At 31.5% G+C, this 23,541-nt stretch overlaps 2 protein-coding genes and 1 non-coding gene across 3 annotated transcripts; all 3 read left to right on the top strand.

The window, feature by feature from the left end:
* Positions 1-4,836: 4,836 nt before the first annotated feature.
* LOC139852234 (transmembrane 9 superfamily member 1-like) lies at positions 4,837-10,038 on the top strand. The gene is made up of 12 exons (XM_071841473.1): positions 4,837-5,068; positions 5,983-6,175; positions 6,259-6,363; positions 6,775-6,792; positions 6,887-6,969; positions 7,053-7,205; positions 7,307-7,441; positions 7,516-7,682; positions 8,109-8,203; positions 8,290-8,663; positions 8,750-9,023; positions 9,633-10,038. The coding sequence occupies exons 1-12, from the start codon at positions 4,970-4,972 to the stop codon at positions 9,698-9,700; spliced, it is 1,764 nt and encodes a 587-aa protein (XP_071697574.1). The 5' UTR covers positions 4,837-4,969; the 3' UTR covers positions 9,701-10,038.
* A 435-nt stretch (positions 10,039-10,473) lies between these two features.
* Positions 10,474-10,547, top strand: TRNAR-UCG (transfer RNA arginine (anticodon UCG)). Its single transcript has one exon. It is a non-coding gene; the product is annotated as a tRNA-Arg (tRNA).
* Positions 10,548-12,814: 2,267 nt separating this feature from the next.
* LOC139851745 (cleavage and polyadenylation specificity factor subunit 3-I-like) lies at positions 12,815-15,976 on the top strand. Its single transcript, XM_071840907.1, has 5 exons — positions 12,815-13,038; positions 13,161-13,258; positions 13,736-13,781; positions 13,885-14,034; positions 14,162-15,976. Exons 1-5 carry the CDS (start codon positions 12,895-12,897, stop codon positions 15,812-15,814), a joined length of 2,091 nt encoding a protein of 696 aa, XP_071697008.1. The 5' UTR covers positions 12,815-12,894; the 3' UTR covers positions 15,815-15,976.
* The last annotated feature ends 7,565 nt before the right edge of the window (positions 15,977-23,541 follow it).

Genomic DNA, 23,541 nt, shown 5'->3' with positions numbered 1-23,541 from the left:
ATTATTATTATTATTATTATTATTAACATTACTATTAATATTATCATTAAAATTATCATTTTTAAAATTATTATTATTAACAAAAGTATTTTTATTAAAGTTATCATTTCATTATTGTTATAAGTATTATCCTTTTTATTATCATTATTAATAATATTAGTGTTATCATTATTGTAGTATTACTATAATTATTAATTTAACAAAGAAATAATATCTTTATAAAAATATAGTTAATACATATAACCTAACTACATTGATATTTTATATTAAGTAGTTATATAAAAAAAATATAGTTAATTATGTAATGAAACATATAATTCATTAAAATAACAAATATATCATTAATAATAATAGTATATAAATTTGTTCAATTACTATGGGTTAAATAGATATACAATTGATATAGGTTCGTGAATCCGAGGCCAACCCTATACTTGTTCAATGTCGTTCTATGTATTTTTACTACAAAATACAGTATGGTGAGTTTCATTTGCTCCCTTTTTAATTGCTTTTGCAATATATATTTTTGGGCTGAGAATACATGCGCTGTTTTATAAATGTTTTACGAAATAGGCACAAGTACTAAAACAAATTCTACGTGGGTTTAAACCAGAAATATACCCTTAGCTTGGTAACATTAAACTACTTGTCTATGTACGGTAGGCGCGAATCCTAAAGATAGATCTATTGGGCCTGACAAACCCCATCCTTACTATGGGATGCTTTAGTACTTTGAAGTTATATTAAACACACCTGATCTGGTGTACTTTCAGAGGGTAAAACATGAACGTTAAGGCTTGTTACTGGGTGCCTACAAATTATAGAATACTTTTATACACTTGCGAGTGTACATATATTTATAAACGGAAATCTTGTGCTCTATTAATATATTGAAATTATTGTTAAGATAAACCTATGAACTCACCAACCTTTTGGTTGACACTTTAAAGCATGTTTATTCTCAGGTACGAATTAAGTCTTCCGCTGTGCATTTGCTCAATTTAAGGACATTACTTGGAATCGATCATCGCAATGGGACCAAATGTTGATGACTTCGTTCAGGTGGATAAGGACGGGTCGTCACAGTAATGTTCGGGGGTATATTTAACCTAGTGTTTATCATCTCCGTTACCTCTACGTACTTTTCTGAAATATTGAATCACAATATTGATACGTAAGCATTTATATTTTATCTTTTATAAATTAATAGTGTATACATGTCTAGTGCTCGAGTATATATATTTATACATGCTTGTATACTAAATTTCATCGTTAAACAGTTTATAATAGATCACGAATTAAATACATATATTACTGGTAAAAGGTTTATGATATACATGTTTTTGAAAAGCTGGCGAAAAATCAATAACTTTTCATTTAGATATCGAATAGTTTCGATGAACGGATTAAAAGATATGATCAACTGAATTATAATTGACGTTAATTGGAATTGCTTTTGAATATGCAATTAATATCTAAACAACTTGTCTGTAAGATTGATAAATTAGATTTTTGAATATTATCAACCGAGTAAATGAATCCTTATATAAGGCACGTCTCGTTTTGTTAAACTATGGTCAAAATTGACTTTTTGAAACAACTTTGGATAACTTTTATATGTCAATCTCGAGCATTAGGATTGTGATACACTATGATCTGACCTAGCTTAATAGACATTTATTGACCAACATATGTTCTCTAAGTTGAGAACTACAGTTATTTGGTAATCCGAGTTTCAGTCATATTTTGGTGAACGACTTTATATGCTGCTAAGGTGAGTTTCATTTGCTCCCTTTTTAATTGCTTTTGCAATCTATATTTTTGGGCTGAGAATACATGCACTTTATTTTAAACACAATGGATACAAGTACATACTAAATTCTACACTGAGTTTGAACCAAAAATCCCTTAGCTTTGGTAACTAGTAACTGCCAGTTATAAGAACTGGTGGGCGCGAGTAGTAGTATATGGATCCATAGGGCTTGATATCCCTGTCCGAGCTAGAGCACTAGCCTTTTAACGGACGTATGCTATTTGAGAAGCGTACACGTTGGTTTGCGTGTATTATTAAGATGATTATACAAAGGGTACAAATTATATATACGTTAAGTTTAGTTACCAGGGTGCTCAATCTTGTAGAATATTTTGATAAACGTTTCTAGATGAAACAACTGAAATCTTGTGATCTACCTTTATATACAGATTATGCGAAACACCAAAACTATGAACTCACCAACCTTTGTGTTGACACTTGTTAGCATGTTTATCCTCAGGTTCCCTAGAAGTCTTCCGCTGTTTGCTTATATGTTAGACAAGCTATGTGCATGGAGTCTTACATGGCATATTTATCAAGGAAACGTTGCATTCACCAAATCATCACCATGTATCTTATTTTGACTGCATTGTCAATGGAAGTACTATTGTAAACTATTATTTACGGTGATTGTCTATGTGTAGAAATCATCAGATGTCGAAAACCTTTGATTTAAATATTCATTTATGGTGTGCCTTTTCAAAAGAATGCAATGTTTACAAAACGTATCATATAGAGGTCAAATACCTCGCAATGAAATCGATGAATGACGTGTTCGTCCATATGGATTTGGAGCGATCGTCACAGATGGTGGATTAAATTTGATGGGGTAGTAAACGGAAAGAAATGAACACTCATGTATCAATATATTATTATATCCATGAATCTCAAACTTAGTCTCAATAATAATAATAATATAATAATAACATCATATTTTATTTTATTTTATTAGATTTTAATAGCAATAATATACAACATTTCAAATTATATTTCGAATTAATATATATATTTATATTTTTAAATATATATGTATCTATTTACAAATAGTTGTTCGTGAATCATTGTGGATAGTCGAAGATCATTTGAATATATGAAACAGTTCAAAATTTTTGAGACTCAACATTACAAACTTTGCTTATCGTGTCGAAATCATATAAAGATCAAGTTTAAATTTTGTCGGAAATTTCGGGGTCGTCACACATGACGTCACTAATCCTTATTTTTTTATGATTGTTTACGGTACATATCCAACACACGGGTGAGGGGGAGATTGATTCTAGCTTCACCGTGAGTTGATTACCAAAGCATATAATGGAATAAAGCAAGATACTCCATGCGAACCAAACAAGGCTAAAGTTGAACTAGGTTTATGTCGGGCTAGCCAAACAAGGTTCAAATGGAGCTGGGTTCATGTCGGGAAACTTAAATATTACTTGACGAATCAAACAAGATTCAAATGGAACTGGGTTCATATCAGGGAAAGGAAACTTAAAAATTCTAAGCGAACCAAACAAGGTTCAAGAATGAACTGGGTTCATGTTGGAATCTGAATATTCCTAGGCGAACCAATAAAAGTCCAAGTTGGACTGGGTTCATGTCTAGAAAATGAATACTCCTTGTCGAACTAGTAAAGGTTCAAGATTGAACTAGGTTCATGTCGGGAGCTTGATGATCGAGGCAAATCAAAGAAGTTCAAGCCGGGAATCGACTGAACAAAATTTAAGACTAGCTCGTGATTGACTAGTCAACGAAAGCCTCCTCAATGATGTATTGGGCAAGTTGAATTGTGGAAAAACCACTATTCAATTTGAGGGGGAGTATTAGAAAATAAAATAAATACTAAGAATATCAAAATTGGAATGTTGATCAAGTGGATTAGGAAAATTCCTCTTATCATTTCCATTTATAGTAACTCACAAGCAAGATGAAGAATTCAAGAGATGCAAGCTTCAAACGGTTACCTCCCAACATCAACATACCATAAATGTTAAAGTTGTTGCAAAAGTGATTTGTAACCATGCCTTTGAATAGAATTAGCTGTTGTATAGTCTATGTATAAATAGACTCCATTTGAAATTGTACAAGAACCAAGCTAGTAAAAATGTAACCTATTAAGCTTTTGCTCTCTTTTATCTAATTCAAGTTCATCAATTTAGATCAATAAACTCCTTTATCTTTTACTCTGTTGTTCATAATATATTCAGTAACAGTCAAACATATTCCGCATATCAATTGTTAACAGCCATATCTTGGGGTGTTAGGGAAAAATGTCAGAAATTTATGGAATATCGGGGGTTAGGTCACGTAAATGTGAATATAAATACTCACTTCCATTGATAGGCCGAACAAGAGAAACCTTATTCATTTACCCGTTATCCAGTTCACACTTTACGCTTTTTTGCCCCCTCCTGAATCTTTTCAAACCTTACGAAAGTAAAAGTTTTCCGTTCAATAATTGCTTCCTAGTTAGGTAAACGTCCCGAACTAATCCTTATTAACCGAATATCCTCGGGAATCAGTCCAAATCCAATTATTCAGGAAGTAATAAATTAACATAAATGTAGAAACATGATTCCTACATGAATAGCTATTTTTTCTCTTTTTGAAAAGCTACACGAATTGCTATCTAAATTACAACTTTACGGCGACATGAACAACCACATTCCCCACTCCCTTTCGACAATGATCAAGAAGGATCTCAGATCGTTGAGAGAGGAGAGATTTTTCAAATGAAGTGTATTATTTGATACTTACAAATACAAATCACACACTTCAATAGTAAGATAATACTACTAACAAATAAGTTCTTTTCATTTTCCTTTTTTTACATGGTGAATCTCAAAATAACAAAATCAAATCTCAAAAATCTCAATATCTGTAATCTGTGTTGACTATACGTGTGATCTCTAAACATATTTTGTTGTCATTAAAAAAAGTAAAATACACCCACTAGTCTGTGATTACGTGTTTACTAACCAAAAGTCACAAAAACTCAATTTATTTAACAAAAAATTAGACAGAGACCAGAACCCTTTCATAACTCCGATATATTCATTCATTTCCCATAATATTAAATATTTTAAATATTTAAATAAATACTGTTATTTTCCCGACCAAAATCGCCGTTAGATCCAAATCCAATTTCCGGCGATCCCGATGTGGTCCACCGTCCGTTCCTCAGCTACTCTCGCCGTTGCTGTCGTTTCGTTCCTCATCATTTCCTCGCCGGCGCTCGCTTCCGACTACGATCACAAGGTTCTGTAATATTTCAACCCTAATTTTGATTTATTCTGACTGCAAACGTTTAGTGTTTAGATCTCCGACTTTGAATTACAGTGTATTGACGCTTTATTGTAAGATCTGTACGGAGGTCTAGCTTCAAACTGAGGTTTGTATTGTGTCAGGGTTTACATTGCACACACGTAGAGGTATATATACATGCTTTTGTAGCTAACGGGAGTATGTTTTATTGGGACTAGTAATGCTGTTGATTAGAAAGTGTTGGGTACGTGTTAATGTGGATTTCGATGTTCGATTATGGTGATGTTAAGGATTGCGATATGCGATTTGTTATACCTAGAGATGTGAAGCATCCGTGATCGGAATGTTGTTCAAGTTAGGGATTTAATACATTGTAGCTGATGGTGCTATACTTGTCTGCATTATTAGCTGGAAAACATAAGAATATCATTTGCATCTTAAAAAGGGAATACCTTTAACATGAATGCAATCATGTACACGCATTTTCAGCTTTCAAAAGCAAAAACGAATACGAATCCAGATGGCTAATTACTGTTAATTGTGGGTTGCTCTATTTGACCTGTACTTGTTTCTACTGAATGGGAAGTACAAACATTGGACTCATAGTACTCTTTTTCAAGTTATGGACATTATATTCTGCTTGTTATCTTGGCATCTTGCTATAAAATAGTTTCATGAACAATCATGCCCTCTAGTCTAAATTATTTGGTCTTGGTCAGTATGTCTGGATACTCACTTGTGTATGTGTTTTTGCAAGCTCGTGTGTGTACATGACTAGTTGTTTCGTGATGCAGTCGTGATTTGATCTAGTGCAAGTAGCTTGAAGGATACTCACTGTTTAAGTATGTACTTCTTAAATTCATATCATTCAACTCATTTTTCACATTTGTGTTGTTTTTCTTTTGCAGTATCAACCAGATGACACAGTTGACCTTTGGGTGAATAAAGTCGGGCCTTATAATAATCCACAAGAAACTTATAATTATTACAGTCTTCCATTTTGTCGCCCAACTGGTCATGCTGGGCACAAATGGGGCGGTCTTGGTGAAGTATTGGGTGGAAACGAGCTAATTGATAGTCAAATTGATGTCAAGTTTCAAAGTATGCAGGTCTTGTATAGTTGTGGACGATTAGCTTGTGTTGTTTAGCATATATGCTTATACGTCATATACTTGTTTTGGCAGAGAATGTGGAAAAGACTATTATTTGTGAGCTCGAACTTGATGAACCAAAGGTCTCGCAGTTTAAGCAAGCTATTGAGAATAACTACTGGTTTGAATTTTTTATGGGTAAGCATTGTGTTCTTGTGTTGTCAGTATGAGATTGTTCTGTGTTGTAAGGCATTCAGCAAATTATTGCCTAAAATGTTTATATTCCATTGGTTTGTATCAGATTCATCGAGTCTGAGTTTTTCATTTCTGGTTCGTACTTTATCTCTTCATGATAAATGATAAATGAATGGGACAGTGGGCCCAACAGTTGCATAATCTCTTCTCTGAGCATATAAATGGGACCTTCAAATGTGAATGTTGGACATTTAGAGTCTTAAAAGGAAATCTATTTTTTAAGCTGAGTAATTGCTAACTTTTATGCCTCGTTACGCACACGGATATATCTCGTTGCTGCAAAATTCTTTTTTATATGCTTCTTATGATCGCTTATTTTCTTTTTTGTTTATGTTGTGCTGAACACAAACTCAGATGATCTGCCATTGTGGGGTATGTATTCATAAACTATTTTTCTCTTTTAGTTTCAGTATATTCTTTTCACAGCCAATCCTTACATTAATTTGGTCCTTTTTTTGTCGTATAGGTTTTGTTGGGGAGCTACAATCTGATAACAAGCAGTTGCTATTTACACATAAAAATATTACAATAAAATACAACAAAGATCAGGTTTGAAATTATAATTTGCTGAGAATATAGTATGAATTTTATTGTCATCATGCTTCTAGACTCTTGATGTCTTTTTCCTGCAGATCATTCATGTCAATCTCACACAAGAGAATCCAAAGCCATTGGAAGTTGGAAGAAAGTTAGACATGACATATTCAGTCAAATGGAGTGAAACTGACATCCCATTCGGTCAACGTTTTAATGTTTACCTAGATTACCATTTTTTTGAGCATCAGGTGAGCTTTTCTTCTTCAGTTTCTCAGAAATTAATTTGTAACACACTTGTATTTTTTTCACAACTTAAGACTTGATGTTGTAACTGTCTTATCATGCACAGATTCACTGGTTCTCTATATTCAATTCATTTATGATGGTTATCTTCCTTACTGGACTGGTTTCAATGATACTGATGCGCACTCTAAGAAATGATTATGCCAAGTATGCTCGGGAAGATGATGATCTTGAAACTTTGGTAAGACATTTGGAGGTCACAACTTGTAAAATTTTGTGTTCATCTCACCATTCATTTATATACTTCCTTTACAGGAGAGAGATGTTAGTGAAGAATCCGGTTGGAAACTTGTTCACGGGGATGTTTTCCGCCCGCCTCGCAATATGGTGTTGCTATCAGCACTTGTTGGTACAGGTGCCCAGATGGCGATATTGATACTTCTTGTCATCTTGCTTGCAATTGTTGGAATGTTATATGTTGGGTGAGTAATAAGAATCATTTCAAGAAAGTGAGTTTTTAAATAGTCTTAGTATCAGGGTTGCAGGACTTGGAATTACAGTACTCGGTCAAAATCGGTCAAAATCGGTCAAAATCAAACTTGGTCAACATCCAAGTACTCCACGAGTAGCGATTTTTGCAACATTGTTTAGTATACTTTGGAGTATTTGTTGCAGTTAAGTAATCTTTACCACTAGCGGTGTCATAACCCATTGACTTGAAAATGGATTTGTTTGCATTACTTTTTAACTCCACCTGTTTGAATGCATAAACTAAAAAAGTTTACTTTATATGAACTGGGTCCGTCAATTAGAATTTACCAGATCCTTGGTTATCTCTTTTTTTTATTTTATTTTATTTTTTTATGTAGCAAGTAATAATTTTGAAGTGTTTATTAATATTTGTCCAGGAGAGGAGCTATCGTCACAACATTTATAGTTTGTTACGCCCTCACTTCTTTTGTTTCCGGCTATGTGAGTGGTGGAATGTATTCACGTAATGGTGGTATGTGCGCCTATCTTAAAACCTATTTTAATTATTGTTTTAAGCATTATATTATTAGTTTCACTAATTTTTCTTTTATATATCAGGAAAAAGTTGGATAAAGTCAATGATCCTCACAGCTTCACTTTTCCCATTTTTATGCTTCGGGATTGGTTTTATTTTAAATACGGTCGCCATATTTTACGGATCTTTAGCTGCTATTCCATTTGGCACAATGGTGGTTGTATTCGTAATATGGGCTTTTATTTCTTTTCCCCTCGCTCTTCTCGGTACAGTCGTGGGACGAAACTGGAGTGGGTCCCCCAACAACCCGTGTCGCGTGAAAACAATTCCGCGCCCTATTCCCGAAAAGAAATGGTATCTAACGCCATTTGTAGTCTCGATAATGGGAGTGTTGTTACCTTTTGGCAGTATTTTTATTGAGATGTACTTTGTATTCACATCGTTCTGGAATTACAAGGTAAAACTCTATATATCATTTTATGCTATGTATTATAACTGAAATGTCAACTATTTACTAAATCTTTGTTTTTTTTCATTTGACAGGTGTACTATGTGTACGGCTTTATGCTGCTTGTTTTTATTATTCTCGTTATTGTTACAGTTTGTGTTACAATTGTTGGAACATATTTTCTGCTAAACGCGGAGAATTACTACTGGCAATGGACTTCGTTTTTCTCAGCAGCATCTACAGCTATTTACGTGTATTTGTATTCAATATATTACTACTCCGTGAAGACTAAAATGTCGGGGTTTTTTCAAACCAGTTTTTACTTTGGATATACCGCCATGTTCTGCCTCGGCTTAGGAATTCTCTGCGGTGAGTTTTATCTTTTTTATTTATTTATTTATTTTAATTTTTTAATGTTATAATGTTTAATGTTTACGTCTATCAAAAGTTTACCACTTTTGCGTTAATGAAGTCATAAAACTGGAGTAGCAATATCTTTCTTATCCTACGCATGCTTTCTGTTTATGTATTTTCTCTAATGACGCTTGTAGCTTATTCTTATCTGCAACTTTTTAAAATCAAAAGACTGTTCATTCATTGTCATGATCATAAAGGTAATAACGATTTGGATACACCAGATTCCTATTGCTATTGCTGGAGATGGCAAAATGGATGGGTTGGGTAACGGACCAAATGGGTAATCTTTGATCTGAGCCCTACACTCAAGGGCGTAGGGTGTATTTCGTATTTGATTGCAGCAATTAATTAATATAATTTCAGTTAATAAATAGTTTGAATTTTCAATTTTTAGGAGGTTAAGTGAATTATAAATGTACTTTGGGTGACCTTTTAGACATGTAACAAGTATTCCTAACTGCCAGCATTTTATAGTTCGACCCGTTAGACATCATAAGTAAATGGGTTGAAATGGCAACCTCAAATAGTTATTAATTTGTGCTTTTACTGTGTTATTTTCAGGAGCGGTTGGTCATTTGGGCTCTAACTTGTTTGTTAGAAGGATCTACCGAAACATCAAATGCGACTAGAATTTTTTTCATGAAGAAGTGGATTTGGAGCTTTTGTAGTTTATTGCTATACCAACTGGAAGCCTTGTATAATGTTTGATAGAAAAGATTTACGAGTAGTTTTACAAGGTTGGACAAACAGTTAATATATGTTTCTCTTAAGTTGGGAAGCTTGTTAATTTTTTTCCCTTTTTATTGAATGTAGAAGAAAGGAACATTACTTAATTTAGAGAAACGCTTAGTTTGTTTTGTTACCAAGATGTAGTAGTAGTTACTTACAAACGAAAAATCGTATTCAATTGTGGGGAGACAAACCCATGATTGATGACTATATGGTGCCGAAAATTTTATGAAATTGGTCTGGTTAACATTCATTCTAGTTATATATATATTCCTACCCTGTAGATTAGAAAAGTAATCAAACAAACATGAGCAGGTAAAAATATCGGACCTCATTGTCTCTTAGATAAGAACCTATTTTGGTCCCAACCTGACTGGGTTGTAGATATGGAAAGTGTAATTCATCTGGAGATCTTTTAAGATGGAAACTGGTTTGATTGTGGTTTTGAACTAGGACTTAAATTATTCAAACATTGTTTGAAGCAAGTTGAGATAGCTTTACTGTGGAATCAAAGTAAATATGAGCTTTGCAAAGGCTTCATGATATGGATGGTTTAAAGCCTCAAACGTAGCTATCAATATTCAATAATCAACAAACGAGTTACGTGGCAAACAACTCGATAAGAAGATATCTCTTTACGATATAATCGAATAAATGGAAGCAAATAACATGTGACCGCATAGCGCAGTGGATTAGCGCGTCTGACTTCGGATCAGAAGGTCGTGGGTTCGACTCCCACTGTGGTCGTTTTTTGAAGTACATTTTTTGCGTATGTTTTGACTTTGATTTTATTTAATCTGTACCATTTTTTTCTAACTTAAACACCAAAACATTATATCTGCACATGATAGGGTTAAACTGCATTCACTTTTCAGCTTCGATGAAACCAACCCGGAGTTAACTAATCTCGTCATCTAACTACTAAGCTTTTTGTAGATAAGTCATGTTAAAAATCGAAGTAATCAGAAACACTTTCCATCCCTTCATTTAAATGTTTCTCAATTAACTCCTTAGATTCCATAACTCCTTAGATGAAGTATTGACTTACAATTGGATTTCGAGAAGGCTTAAAAGATATAGATTGACAAACTTGGCTCTCTAATCCATAGGTATACGATTCTATAAAGTGTTGGTTATCTAGTCAACTTTCCATTGTAATCCACCTCTATATTAGCGTGTTTATCTCTTGGTCTGGTCAACAAGTGTAATTTGTATCTCTCGTGTTCTTGTATTCACATATGGGTGCTTCCGATTTTTAACACCCATATGTGAATACAAGATGGGTGCTTCTTTTTTATTTTCCAAGATGTTTGTTTGCTTTTCATTTTTTTTTTAGAGCTCAGGTAAATAAAACACAATTATGGAGTAGCTTTAACACCTTATTTTTTTGAGTACCTTTTTAAGCTTATTTTTTAAATGTTTAGTAAAGTAGTTAATATTAAAATTTTCTTACTTAAAGAACACAAATATAAATTGTGAAATAATATAGTAAAAATAATCTAGTCATTTTATTTTCCATAAGCTCTACTAATTCTTGAAGTTATTTTAAAGATTTTATTTTTCAAAAGTTTAATTTAATATTACATAAGCATACGATTTATACGTTTTTACATATCAATCCAAACTTATGGTTAATAGATTGTTATGACTAGAAACTCAATAGTGCGTTTATATTCTAACATCTATTTTCTCTGTACCCGAGTTTTCTATAAAATAAAGGAAATGAAGTGAATAAAAATAAAAGTGAAGGAAATAAGATACTTTTGATTTAGAAAAAATTGCCAAAGAGAAAAACTAGACACATTTTTTTAGGTGGATTTAGTGAGGAGTTTTACGAAAATTAATTGATCCCCTAAAATTTAAATTTACACCCATATAAAGTTTTCATTTTTCATGCTTAAATTTATATTCGGCCCTCTAAAGTTTACAACGATTGTCAACTTCTAGTGTGGTGGCATTGTGGATACAACTATTTTAACGCGAAGTAAAAACGATTTAACCATGAAAAAGTTACTATTTATAAGCCTTTGTCTTTTAAACAGAGGGTAAATTCTTCTATTTTTCTTCTTAACAAAAAACTAAACTCGTGAACAAAGGTTAACCTCTCCTCCAAACAATAGTAAAACTAGCTAGCTCGAGAGTTACTTGAAATTAAAATGAGTCATTAGCTCGGCAAACATGAAGGCAGGTGCAAAGGAGTTGAACCGTATTTGCTTAGCATCCCGATATATTTTATTATGGCTTATATGAAAATGGCGAAACAATTTGATTCACGCACCCCATGAGAAGAGAAGTCAAGTCCTAAATGAGGATGTATTATCCAATCTGCGGATTTTATTTCATCTCTGGTTTTCAAACAGGTGTTCCAAGGTGAAGGCTACTTTCGAAGAATGGAAATCAAACCCAATGATGACCTGGCATCCAGGCTAATGTTTGTGAGCGATGTTTAAAAAAGTGGTAGATTTTTAATGAATTAGACTAATTACATGGTGATATATTGTAAGCAAATGTAATTGGAGATGTATGTCTAATACTCGCAACTTGTGGGGTTGATAAATATCAATAAAGAACTTGCGGCATAGCCCAACGGTTACTCTTATGTACTTTGTGTTATGGGATAGGGAGAGGTCACGTGTTCGATCCTTAGGGATGACATGATTTTCTTTAAAACAATTGAACACCAATAATGGTAGTATATATTGACTATATAGGGAGGTTTTACCGGATTCGTTCACGGACCTCTACCCAGGAACACTGCCCGAATGGATGTGTTCTCGAGTACCGTCGATCGGGTTCGGGTTTCTGCCCGAACGTGTGTGATGCGTGCAAATGATGAGGATCGTTGAAATAAATGATCTACTGATGTCAAAAAATTAGCCGTTCAGAAAAAAAGTTTAGTTTTCAAAAAAAGAAATTAAACTGAGTCGACCACGAGTCACGACTCGGAATTTTCACTCTAACCTCAGCATCCAAACCAAGCGCGCGCACAATTGCCTTTAAGATAGGGTTTTCACATCCCCAAAACCCATCGTCTCTGTACAAACAAAACCCTAGGTTTTCAATCACTTCAGCGTACGTAGGTCATTAACTGCAAATGGCTTCACAACAATCGTCATTAAAGAGACGCGATTCAACTCTAACTCGAGAATCAGACGTAATGACTATCACTCCTTTAGGCGCTGGTAGTGAAGTCGGTAGGTCGTGTGTTTTCATGACCTTCAAAGGCAAAACTATTATGGTATGTTCACTCCAGTTATTAATCATTTGATTAATTATTTGTGTTTTATTATTCTGTTTGCAGTCTAGGGTTTGATTTGTGTATTAATATATATATTCTATATATTATTTGAATGTTGTTAGTTTGACTGTGGAATTCATCCTGCGTTTTCTGGAATGGCTGCTTTGCCTTATTTTGATGAAATCGATCCGTCTACAATTGATGTTCTTCTCATCACTCAGTAAGCTAATTACTTAGAATTTGTGTATTTCTTTCATCAATGAATAGTCACAATTATACACAAATTAGTATCCCACAGTTATCTTACTCAAAACTCAAAAAGTTATCCCGCCGTTTTACGTGGTTATGCGCAAATTAGCAGTCTGTAATTATCTTAGTCTATAGTTACTGCATATTGTTTATATGATTATACACATGCCGGTAGATCATAAATGTCATAGTGAACATTACTAAATATTTAGTTATATACACCAATTAGTAGTCCATATCTTAGTATTGTAACTGCATTGTGGTTAATCTATTTTATCATGAATCAGTAGAGTACCTAGTAATTATCTTATTGCAGTCGTTGCATTGTGTTTATTGTAACTGCATTGTGATTCACAAATTGTGTTGGTCCAGCTTCTGTGGCTTTTAGAAATTCTTTTTATTTATCCATCTTTTATTAATAACTCTATAAATTGTAATGTATGTACAGTTTTCACTTGGATCATGCCGCGTCCCTACCCTACTTTTTGGAAAAGGTTTCTTACTTTTAACAAGCTTCAATTACTTTTATCTGTTATATTATTGTTCTGTAAATGTATTTGCTTTAGTATTGGTTAAATGCAATTGGTTTTGTTTCAGACTACATTCAAAGGAAGGGTCTTCATGACACATGCAACAAAGGCTATATACAAATTGCTTTTGTCAGATTACGTGAAAGTCAGCAAAGTTTCAGTTGAAGACATGTTATTTGATGAACAAGACATACTTCGTTCCATGGATAAAATTGAGGTTCATTTTCATCTCCTTGCTCTATCATTAGTTTGGACTGTGAATCTAGATCTACAAGTTGATATAGGCTGCATATTTGTTGAATGCATTTACATAATTATGGTATTTATAAACTAAATTTTTGTAGGTAATTGACTTCCATCAAACCCTAGAAGTCAACGGCATCCGTTTCTGGTGTTACACAGCTGGACACGTCCTAGGTGCCGCCATGTTCATGGTAGACATTGCTGGCGTTCGTGTACTCTACACCGGCGATTACTCACGCGAAGAAGACCGCCATCTTCGTGCAGCCGAACTACCTCAATTCTCACCCGATGTATGTATTATAGAGTCAACATACGGAGTCCAACTTCACCAACCAAGATACATTCGTGAAAAACGTTTCACCGACGTCATCCATTCAACCGTTTCCAATGGCGGCCGTGTCTTAATTCCCGCATTTGCCCTTGGCCGTGCACAAGAATTACTCTTAATCCTAGATGAATACTGGTCAAACCACCCCGAATTACACAACATTCCAATTTACTACGCGTCCCCTTTAGCTAAACGTTGTATGGCTGTTTACCAAACCTATATAAACGCTATGAACGAAAGAATTAGAAACCAGTTCGCGAGTTCAAACCCGTTTGATTTCAAACATATAGCACCACTTAAAAGTATTGATGAGTTTCACGATGATCGTGCGTGTGTTGTAATGGCTAGCCCGGGTAGTCTTCAAAGTGGGCTCTCTCGACAGTTATTTGATAAATGGTGTAATGACAAGAAAAATGCTTGTGTGATACCTGGTTATGTGATTGAAGGCACATTAGCAAAAACGATAATTAACGAGCCTAAAGAAGTTACTCTTATGAACGGGTTAATGGCCCCACTTAACATGCAAGTGCACTATATTTCATTTTCAGCCCATGCTGACTGTGCGCAGACGACTACGTTTCTTGAAGAGCTTATGCCCCCGAACATCATACTTGTTCATGGTGAAGCTAATGAAATGGGCCGGCTTAAACAAAAGCTCGTTTCCTCGTTTGCTGATCGAAACACAAAATTGTACACACCGAAAAACTGTCAATCTGTTGAGATGTCTTTTAATGTAGAAAAGATGGCGAAAACGATCGGGAGATTAGCTGAACGGGTCCCGGAAGATGCAGGTGAACGTGTAAGTGGATTATTAGTGAAAAAAGGGTTCTCGTATCAGATCATTGCACCCGATGATCTTCACGTTTTCTCTCAGCTTTCAACCGCTAATGTTACTCAAAGGATCACCATCCCGTATTCCGGTGCGTTTGGTGTGATCAAACATAGGCTCAAACAGATATACGAAAGTGTTGAATCATCAACCGATGAAGAATCGGGGGTGCCAACTTTGAAGGTCCATGATAAGGTTACGTTGAGGCAGGATTCAGAGAATCATCTCTCGTTGCAATGGACAGCTGACCCAATAAGTGACATGGTGTCTGATTCAGTTGTGGCACTGGTGTTGAATGCGAGTCGTGAAATGCCAAAAGTGGTTGTGGAAACTGAGCCGGTGAAAGATGAAGAAGAAGAGCAAAAGAAAACAGAGGAGATTGTACGCGCGTTGCTTATGAAATTGTTTGGAAATGTTAAGCATGGAGAAGATGGTCGGTGGGTAATAAGTGTGGATGATAACGTTGCGTATCTTGATAAACAGAAAGGGGAAGTTGAGAGCGAACACGAGGGACTGAAAGATCGAGTGAAGGTAGCGTTTAGGAGAATTCAAACTGCCTTGAAACCGATACCTCTTTCTTCTAATGGATCATCATAGTCTGCTGCTGTTATGTTTTTTTTGCTGTTTAGATGTTGGTTGTATGTATTAAGTAGCTGTTTCGAGTGTCGAAATTGTGGACTGGACTCTAGACGACGAAATCTTGTTTCATTTGAGTTATATGAATACTCATGGTTCTTACTTTCCTTATATCTGAATAGATAAACAATTGTTTTAGTTTCAAATTTGGTTTAATTTCATTTGTGTCCTATTGTTTTAGACTTTTATCTCACTGGGTTCTATTGCTTTTGTGGTATCTTTTGAATCTTTTAGTATCTAAAAAATCTCATTTAATAGCTTTTTATAATTTAATTAACCCGTAAATGATAAAAACTTCATGCTATGGATAATATCTCATTTATGAGCATTTTCGTAATTCTATTCTAATTAACCATAAATCATAAAAACTCTTAATATGGAAAAATAGTAGTACTGGAGTATTACTTAATTCAATTATAATAACTATTTAAATATAAATACTGAATATATCTATATTCTATTCTCTCTCTCTCTCTCTCTCTCTCTCTATATATATATATATATATATATATATATATATATATATATATATATATATATATATATATATATATATATATATATATATATAGTAATTGAGTCCTAGAAAATTAAGTATGGTGTATTAAATAGGATTTGTATTAAATAATGTTAAATAAATAAAATAAAATACTATATATATAAAAAAAAGTAATAATAAGTATATGATGTATTAAATAGAGTTAAATAAATAAAATTAAAATCTTCCAATATATTATACTTTAGTTTTATTACAATTTAGTTATAATTTATATAATTAATAATTAAGATTATGATTATGATTTTGTTTATGATTATAATTCATAATTATAATTTGATTACAATTATGATTAATAATTATATTTATTATTATAACATTTTAGTTATAATTTATATGATTTATACATATATATATATATATATATATATATATATATATATATATATATATATATATATATATATATATATCTTAATCAACTTGAAATTCAGCAAGAACAAGTTTAAAAAATAATTTAACAATTGTGATATTAAAAACTTCATCTACCCATTGAGATAAATTTATTTGAACATATAAACAAGTTTAAAAAATAATTTAACAATTGCGATAAATTCATTTATATATGTATACTTAAATATATACGGAGTAACCTATTACCGTTATAAGTGTATCCATGTTTTACTTGCAGGTTTTTTAATCTATGATTTTTAAAAAAATGTAAATAGAACTTACATATTCATATTGTTTGATCCACATTTTAACTAATTTATTTTGATATTTTGATTTATATATTATAACTTGATGAAATAAAAATAGTACCCCGCATATTTATAGCCTAATTAAAGGATACATTTCTATTTTTCAATTATATTTAAGTTAAAGATAGATTAATCATATATTATAACTTGAATACTTGATGAAATAAAATTAAAATAATACCCCGTATATTTATAGCCTAATTAAAGGATACATTTTTATTTTTCAATATATGTAAGTTAGAGATAGATTTATATATATTCATTCATATATAATAAATAAAAGTAAGACTTAACCTTTCAATTTCTTGCATTTATAGGTTTAAATGTATTTAAACATCTTTTCATTGTCTCTTATTTATGATATATTAAATGGTAAAAGATGACAATATTTTTTTTAATTTTAATTCCTATAAATAAAACGATTAATAATTATCGATTTGAGTATCCTTTGAGTTCTCATAAATTTGTCGTGTTAATAATCCACTCATTTAATCTAATAAAAGATGAATTGTAAAGGTTTTCCAATTATATGTAAGAATTTAAAACACTTTTTAAACCATGCATTTTAAAAAGCAATAGTAAATTAAATTGAGAAGCTTATAACTATAAATAATCTTTTCATATTCTTGGTAAAGTATTAAATAGATACTATAAATTCATTAAATTAATGGTATGTGTAATCTCTAAATACTACGGTAAATTTTATTCTCATATGCATGAACCATACAATTCAATCATATCAATCTTCATCTCAATAAGCAACAATTTGGATAGCTTTCGGATTTTATCAATCAATCATATATATTGAGGTAATTTTGAGTTGGCATTTCATTTTAATATGAATCTCTTTAATGTATTCACAGGTATAATGATTTTTTGTATCATTTTATTTTTTTACCATTTTAATCTTTTCGTGCTTGTTATACATAAAATGTTTCATATTACATAATAAAATTGCAAAACTTTTATTTGGGGAAAAATATTGCGTGAGCCAACAAGTGATCTTGGGACGGTCAGAAAACAATGGCCACCAAGGAATCATTCAAGCAGAGTACATGTTTATTAAGAATATAAACCAAAATATTATATAACTCATCTAAAAAAGGTTTTCAAAACAAAAGTCAAAATTGAAGAAAAAATGAATATATATAATATATATAATTATTTTAGCTTCTATTAATATTTGTATTGTTATGTAAAAAGTAGATCAAAAATTGGTATAATTATTATTTATATTGCGTGATTGAAAAAAAAAATGAGTAACTCATCTTACTTTTTTTTTTTCCTAACTCTCAAAGTGCATATTTTCTTGGTTTAATTGTGCGTAGCTATAAATCTAAACACCCTATCTACTTTCAAGTAAAAAATGCATTGTTAATTAACGGTTATATGTTATGAGTAGTATAGTAAAAATATTGTGTAGTTAGAGAAGTCCAAGTCTTTTAGTAAAAACTTCACTTTCTTATTTCTACACCTACTATGGCGAAAACAAATTGAGCCCCCAAATGATAAAAATGTAGTGACCCGAACTTTTCCATGTTTACATATATTAACTAAATTTGATATTTACATGATTAAGTGTTTCTAACATGTTAAACAATCAAACTTGTTAAGACTTGATAAATTGAAATAGGTTTCATATAGACAATTGACCACCCAAGTTGACCGGTGATTCACGAACGTTAAAACTTGTAAAAACTATATGATGTTATATATATGGACATATATATAGTTAACATGTTATTATGATAAGTAAATATATCATTAAGTATATTAACAATGAACTACACATGTAAAACAAGACTACTAACTTAAGGATTTCGAAACGAGACATATATGTAACAATTATCGTTGTAACAACATTTAACTGTATATATATCATACTAAGATATATTAATATATCATAATATCATGATAATGTAATAATTTAACATCTCTTTAGATATAATAAACAATGGGTTAACAACATTTAACAAGATCGTTAACCTAAAGGTTTCAAAACAACATTTACATGTAACGACTAACGATGACTTAACGACTCAGTTAAAATGAATATACATGTAGTGTTTTAATATGTATTCATACACTTTTGAAAGACTTCAAGACACTTATCAAAATACTTCTACTTAACAAAAATACTTACAATTACATCCTCGTTCAGTTTCATCAACAATTCTACTCGTATGCACCCGTATTCGTACTTGTACAATACACAGCTTTTAGACGTATGTACTATTAGTATATACACTCCAATGATCAGCTCTTAGCAGCCCATGTGAGTCACCTAACACATGTGGGAACCATCATTTGGCAACTAGCATGAAATATCTCATAAAATTACAAAAATATTAGTAATCATTCATGACTTATTTACATGTAAACAAAATTACACATCCTTTATATCTAATCCATATACCAATGACCAAAAACACCTACAAACACTTTCATTCTTCAATTTTCTTCATCTAATTGATCTCTCTCAAGTTCTATCTTCAAGTTCTAAGTGTTCTTCATAAATTCTATAAGTTCTAGTTTCATAAAATCAAGAATACTTCCAAGTTTGCTAGCTTACTTCCAATCTTGTAAAGTGATCATCCAACCTCAAGAAATCTTTCTTATTTACAGTAAGATATCTTTCTAATACAAGGTAATACTCATATTCAAACTTTGATTCAATTTCTATAACTATAACAATCTTATTTCGAGTGGAAATCTTACTTGAACTTGTTTTCGTGTCATGATTCTGCTTCAAGAACTTTCAAACCATCCAAGGATCCTTTGAAGCTAGATCTATTTTTTTCATTTACAGTAGGTTTATCTAGAAAACTTGAGGTAGTAATGATGTTCATAACATCATTCGATTCATATATATAAAACTACCTTATTCGAAGGTTTAAACTTGAAATCACTAGAACATAGTTTAGTTAATTCTAAACTTGTTCGCAAACAAAAGTTAATCCTTCTAACTTGACTTTTAAAATCAACTAAACACATGTTCTATATCTATATGATATGCTAACTTAATGATTTAAAACCTGGAAACACGAAAAACACCGTAAAACCGGACATACGCCGTCGTAGCAACACCGCGGGCTGTTTTGAATTTGATAATTAAAAACTATGATAAACTTTGATTTAAAAGTTGTTCTTCTGGGAAAATGATTTTTCTTATGAACATGAAACTATATCCAAAAATCATGGTTAAACTCAAAGTGAAAGTATGTTTTTCAAAATGGTCATCAAGACGCCGTTCTTTCGACTGAAATGACTACCTCTTACAAAAATGACTTGTAACTTATATTTCCGAATATAAACCTATACTTTTTCTGTTTAGATTCATAAAATAGAGCTCAATATGAAACCATAGCAATTTGATTCACTCAAAATGGATTTAAAACGAAGAAGTTATGGGTAAAACAAGATTGGATATTTTTTGATTGTTGTAACTACGGGAATTATTGTAACAATTCTATACAAATCATATCCTAGCTAACTTATATTATATTATACATGTATTCTAATATATTATGTAATCTTGGGATACCATAGACACGTATACAAATGTTTTGACATATCATATCGACCCATCTATATATATTATTTGGAACAACCATAGACACTCTATATGCAGTAATGTTGGAGTTAGCTATACAGGGTTGAGGTTGATTCCAAAAATATATATACTTTGAGTTGTGATCTAGCCTGAGACGTGTATACACTGGGTCGTGGATTAATTCAAGATAATATATATATCAATTTATTTTTGTACATCAAACTATGGACAACTAGTTGTAGGTTACTAACGAGGACATCTGACTTAATAAAATTAAAACATCAAAATGTATTAAAAGTGTTGTAAATATATTTTTGAACATACTTTGATATATATATATATATATATATATATATATATATATATATATATATATATATATATATATATATATATATATATATATATATATATATATATATATATATATATATATATATATATATATATATATATATATATATACATATTTGTTATAGGTTCGTGAATCGACCAGTGGTCAAGTCTTACTTCCCGATGAAGTAAAAATCTGTGAAAGTGAGTTATAGTCCCACTTTTAAAATCTAATATTTTGGGATGAGAATACATGCAATTTTATAAATGTTTTACGAAATAGACACAAGTAAATGAAACTACATTATATGGGTGAATGATCGAAGCCGAATATGCCCCTTTTGCTTGGTAACCTATGAAAGGACCCGTCCTAATCCATCCGGACGAAATCCATATCGATTATAAATGATTCATAACAGTTGATTACATCGCGAGGTACTTGACCTCTATATGATACATTTTTACAAACATTGCATTCGTTTTTGAAAAGACAATCTTCCATTACATCGAAAGTTGACGACATGCATACCATCTCATAATATATCCAATTATAATTGACTTAATAATAATCTTGATGAACTCAACGACTCGAATGCAACGTCTTTTGAAATATGTCATGAATGACTCCAACTAATATCTTTAAAATGAGCAATTACACAGCGGAAGACTTCTTTCATACCTGAGAATAAACATGCTTTAAAGTGTCAACCAAAAGGTTGGTGAGTTCATTAGTTTAACATAAATAATCATTTCCATCATTTTAATAGACCACAAGATTTTCATTTTTCATAAATATACGTCCCATGCATAGAGACAAAAATATCATTCATATGGATTGAACACCTGGTAACCGACATTCACAATATGCATATAAGAATATCCCCATCATTCCGGGATCCTCCTTCGGACATGATATAAATTTCGAAGTACTAAAGCATCCGGTACTTTGGATGGGGCTTGTTGGGCCCGATAGATCTATCTTTATAGTTCGCGTCAATTAGGGTGTCTGTTCCCTAATTCTTAGATTACCAGACTTAATAACAAGGGGCATATTCGATTTCGATCATTCAACCATATAATGTAGTTTCGATTACTTGTGTCTATTTCGTAAAACATTTATAAAAAAACAGCGCATGTATTCTCAGTCCCAAAAATATATATTGCGAAAGCATTTAAAAAGGGAATAATGAAACTCACGCATATAAATATTGTAAAACAGATAATAAAGCATTTGCATGTATTCTCAGCCCCAAAAATGTAAAGAGTAAAAGGGGATCAATGAAACTCACCATACTGTATTTTGTAGTAAAAATACATAGAACGACATTGAACAAGTATAGGGTTGGCCTAGGATTCACGAACCTATATCATTCGTATATATATTAACACACGTTATTGTAATTGAATAATTATATATATATATATATATATATATATATATATATATATATATATATATATATATATATATATATATATATATATTATTAGTTGTGATGTTTTTTTTTTTATATTACTAATTTAGCTACTTCATTATATATTCATGTTATATATGAAAATATTTATATATTTAAAATATGAGCCTTAAATATATTTTTATATAATTAATCAGTTATTTACAAAGTACCAGTTATAATAATACTAAAATAAGTATAATAATAATAAAAATAACTTTAATAGCACTAGTAAAAATAATGATAGTATTAGTAGTTTTAACAAACTGATAGATTATACGTAATGATACTTTTAATATTATTAGTAGTTTTTAATAAAAAGATAAGTTTAATAACAAGGATAATAAAAATAAAAATTTTGATAATAATACTTAATACTTACTAGTAATAATACTAATCATAATAACAATAATGATGATAATATTATTTAATCGTGACATAATAATATTCATAACTATATCCTTATATTATCTTAATCGTAATCGTGCACATAATTAATCTTCTAGGTTGTAATTTCCTAACCATGATTACAACCATAATTATTTTTATATTAATGTTTCTTATCATAAATTATATTTATTCTTTTTATTTTTCTCACAATCATACTAGTAATTAATATTAATAATAATAATAATAATAATAAAAATAATAAGGATAATAATAATTATGGACTACCTTGAAAAGCTTTTCCTAAACAAAATGGCATGAAGCGGGCTCGAACCCAGACCTCTCAGTTAAACACAACACACTCTAACCATCCCTCTATTTCCCTTTTTCTGATCAAATCCCCAAACAAATTTTATTTAACTCAACTAATTCGATTTCCTTCTTTCCTCTTTTTCTAAAAATAATATGTCACCACCTGGGATCGAACTCGCGACCTCTTGCTTAACCAAGAACACCCATAACCATTCGTCTATCTCAGTTTTTCTGAATTAATACTAACCTAATATCTATTTACCCCGTATAATACTATCTCCAGTTTATCAATGAATCAATATCGTACACCATGCATCTTTATCATCATATACGTACATATGGCCCAACAGGAAAAAAGGAAGGCCCGATTAGTAGTCTGACTTCGGCCCAAC

Source organism: Rutidosis leptorrhynchoides, chromosome 6 (assembly GCF_046630445.1).
Source record: "Rutidosis leptorrhynchoides isolate AG116_Rl617_1_P2 chromosome 6, CSIRO_AGI_Rlap_v1, whole genome shotgun sequence".
In the NCBI taxonomy this organism is placed as follows: Eukaryota; Viridiplantae; Streptophyta; class Magnoliopsida; order Asterales; family Asteraceae; genus Rutidosis; species Rutidosis leptorrhynchoides.
The sequence above is the reverse complement of the archived record's forward strand: the minus strand, read 5'-3'. Positions and strand labels throughout refer to the sequence as shown.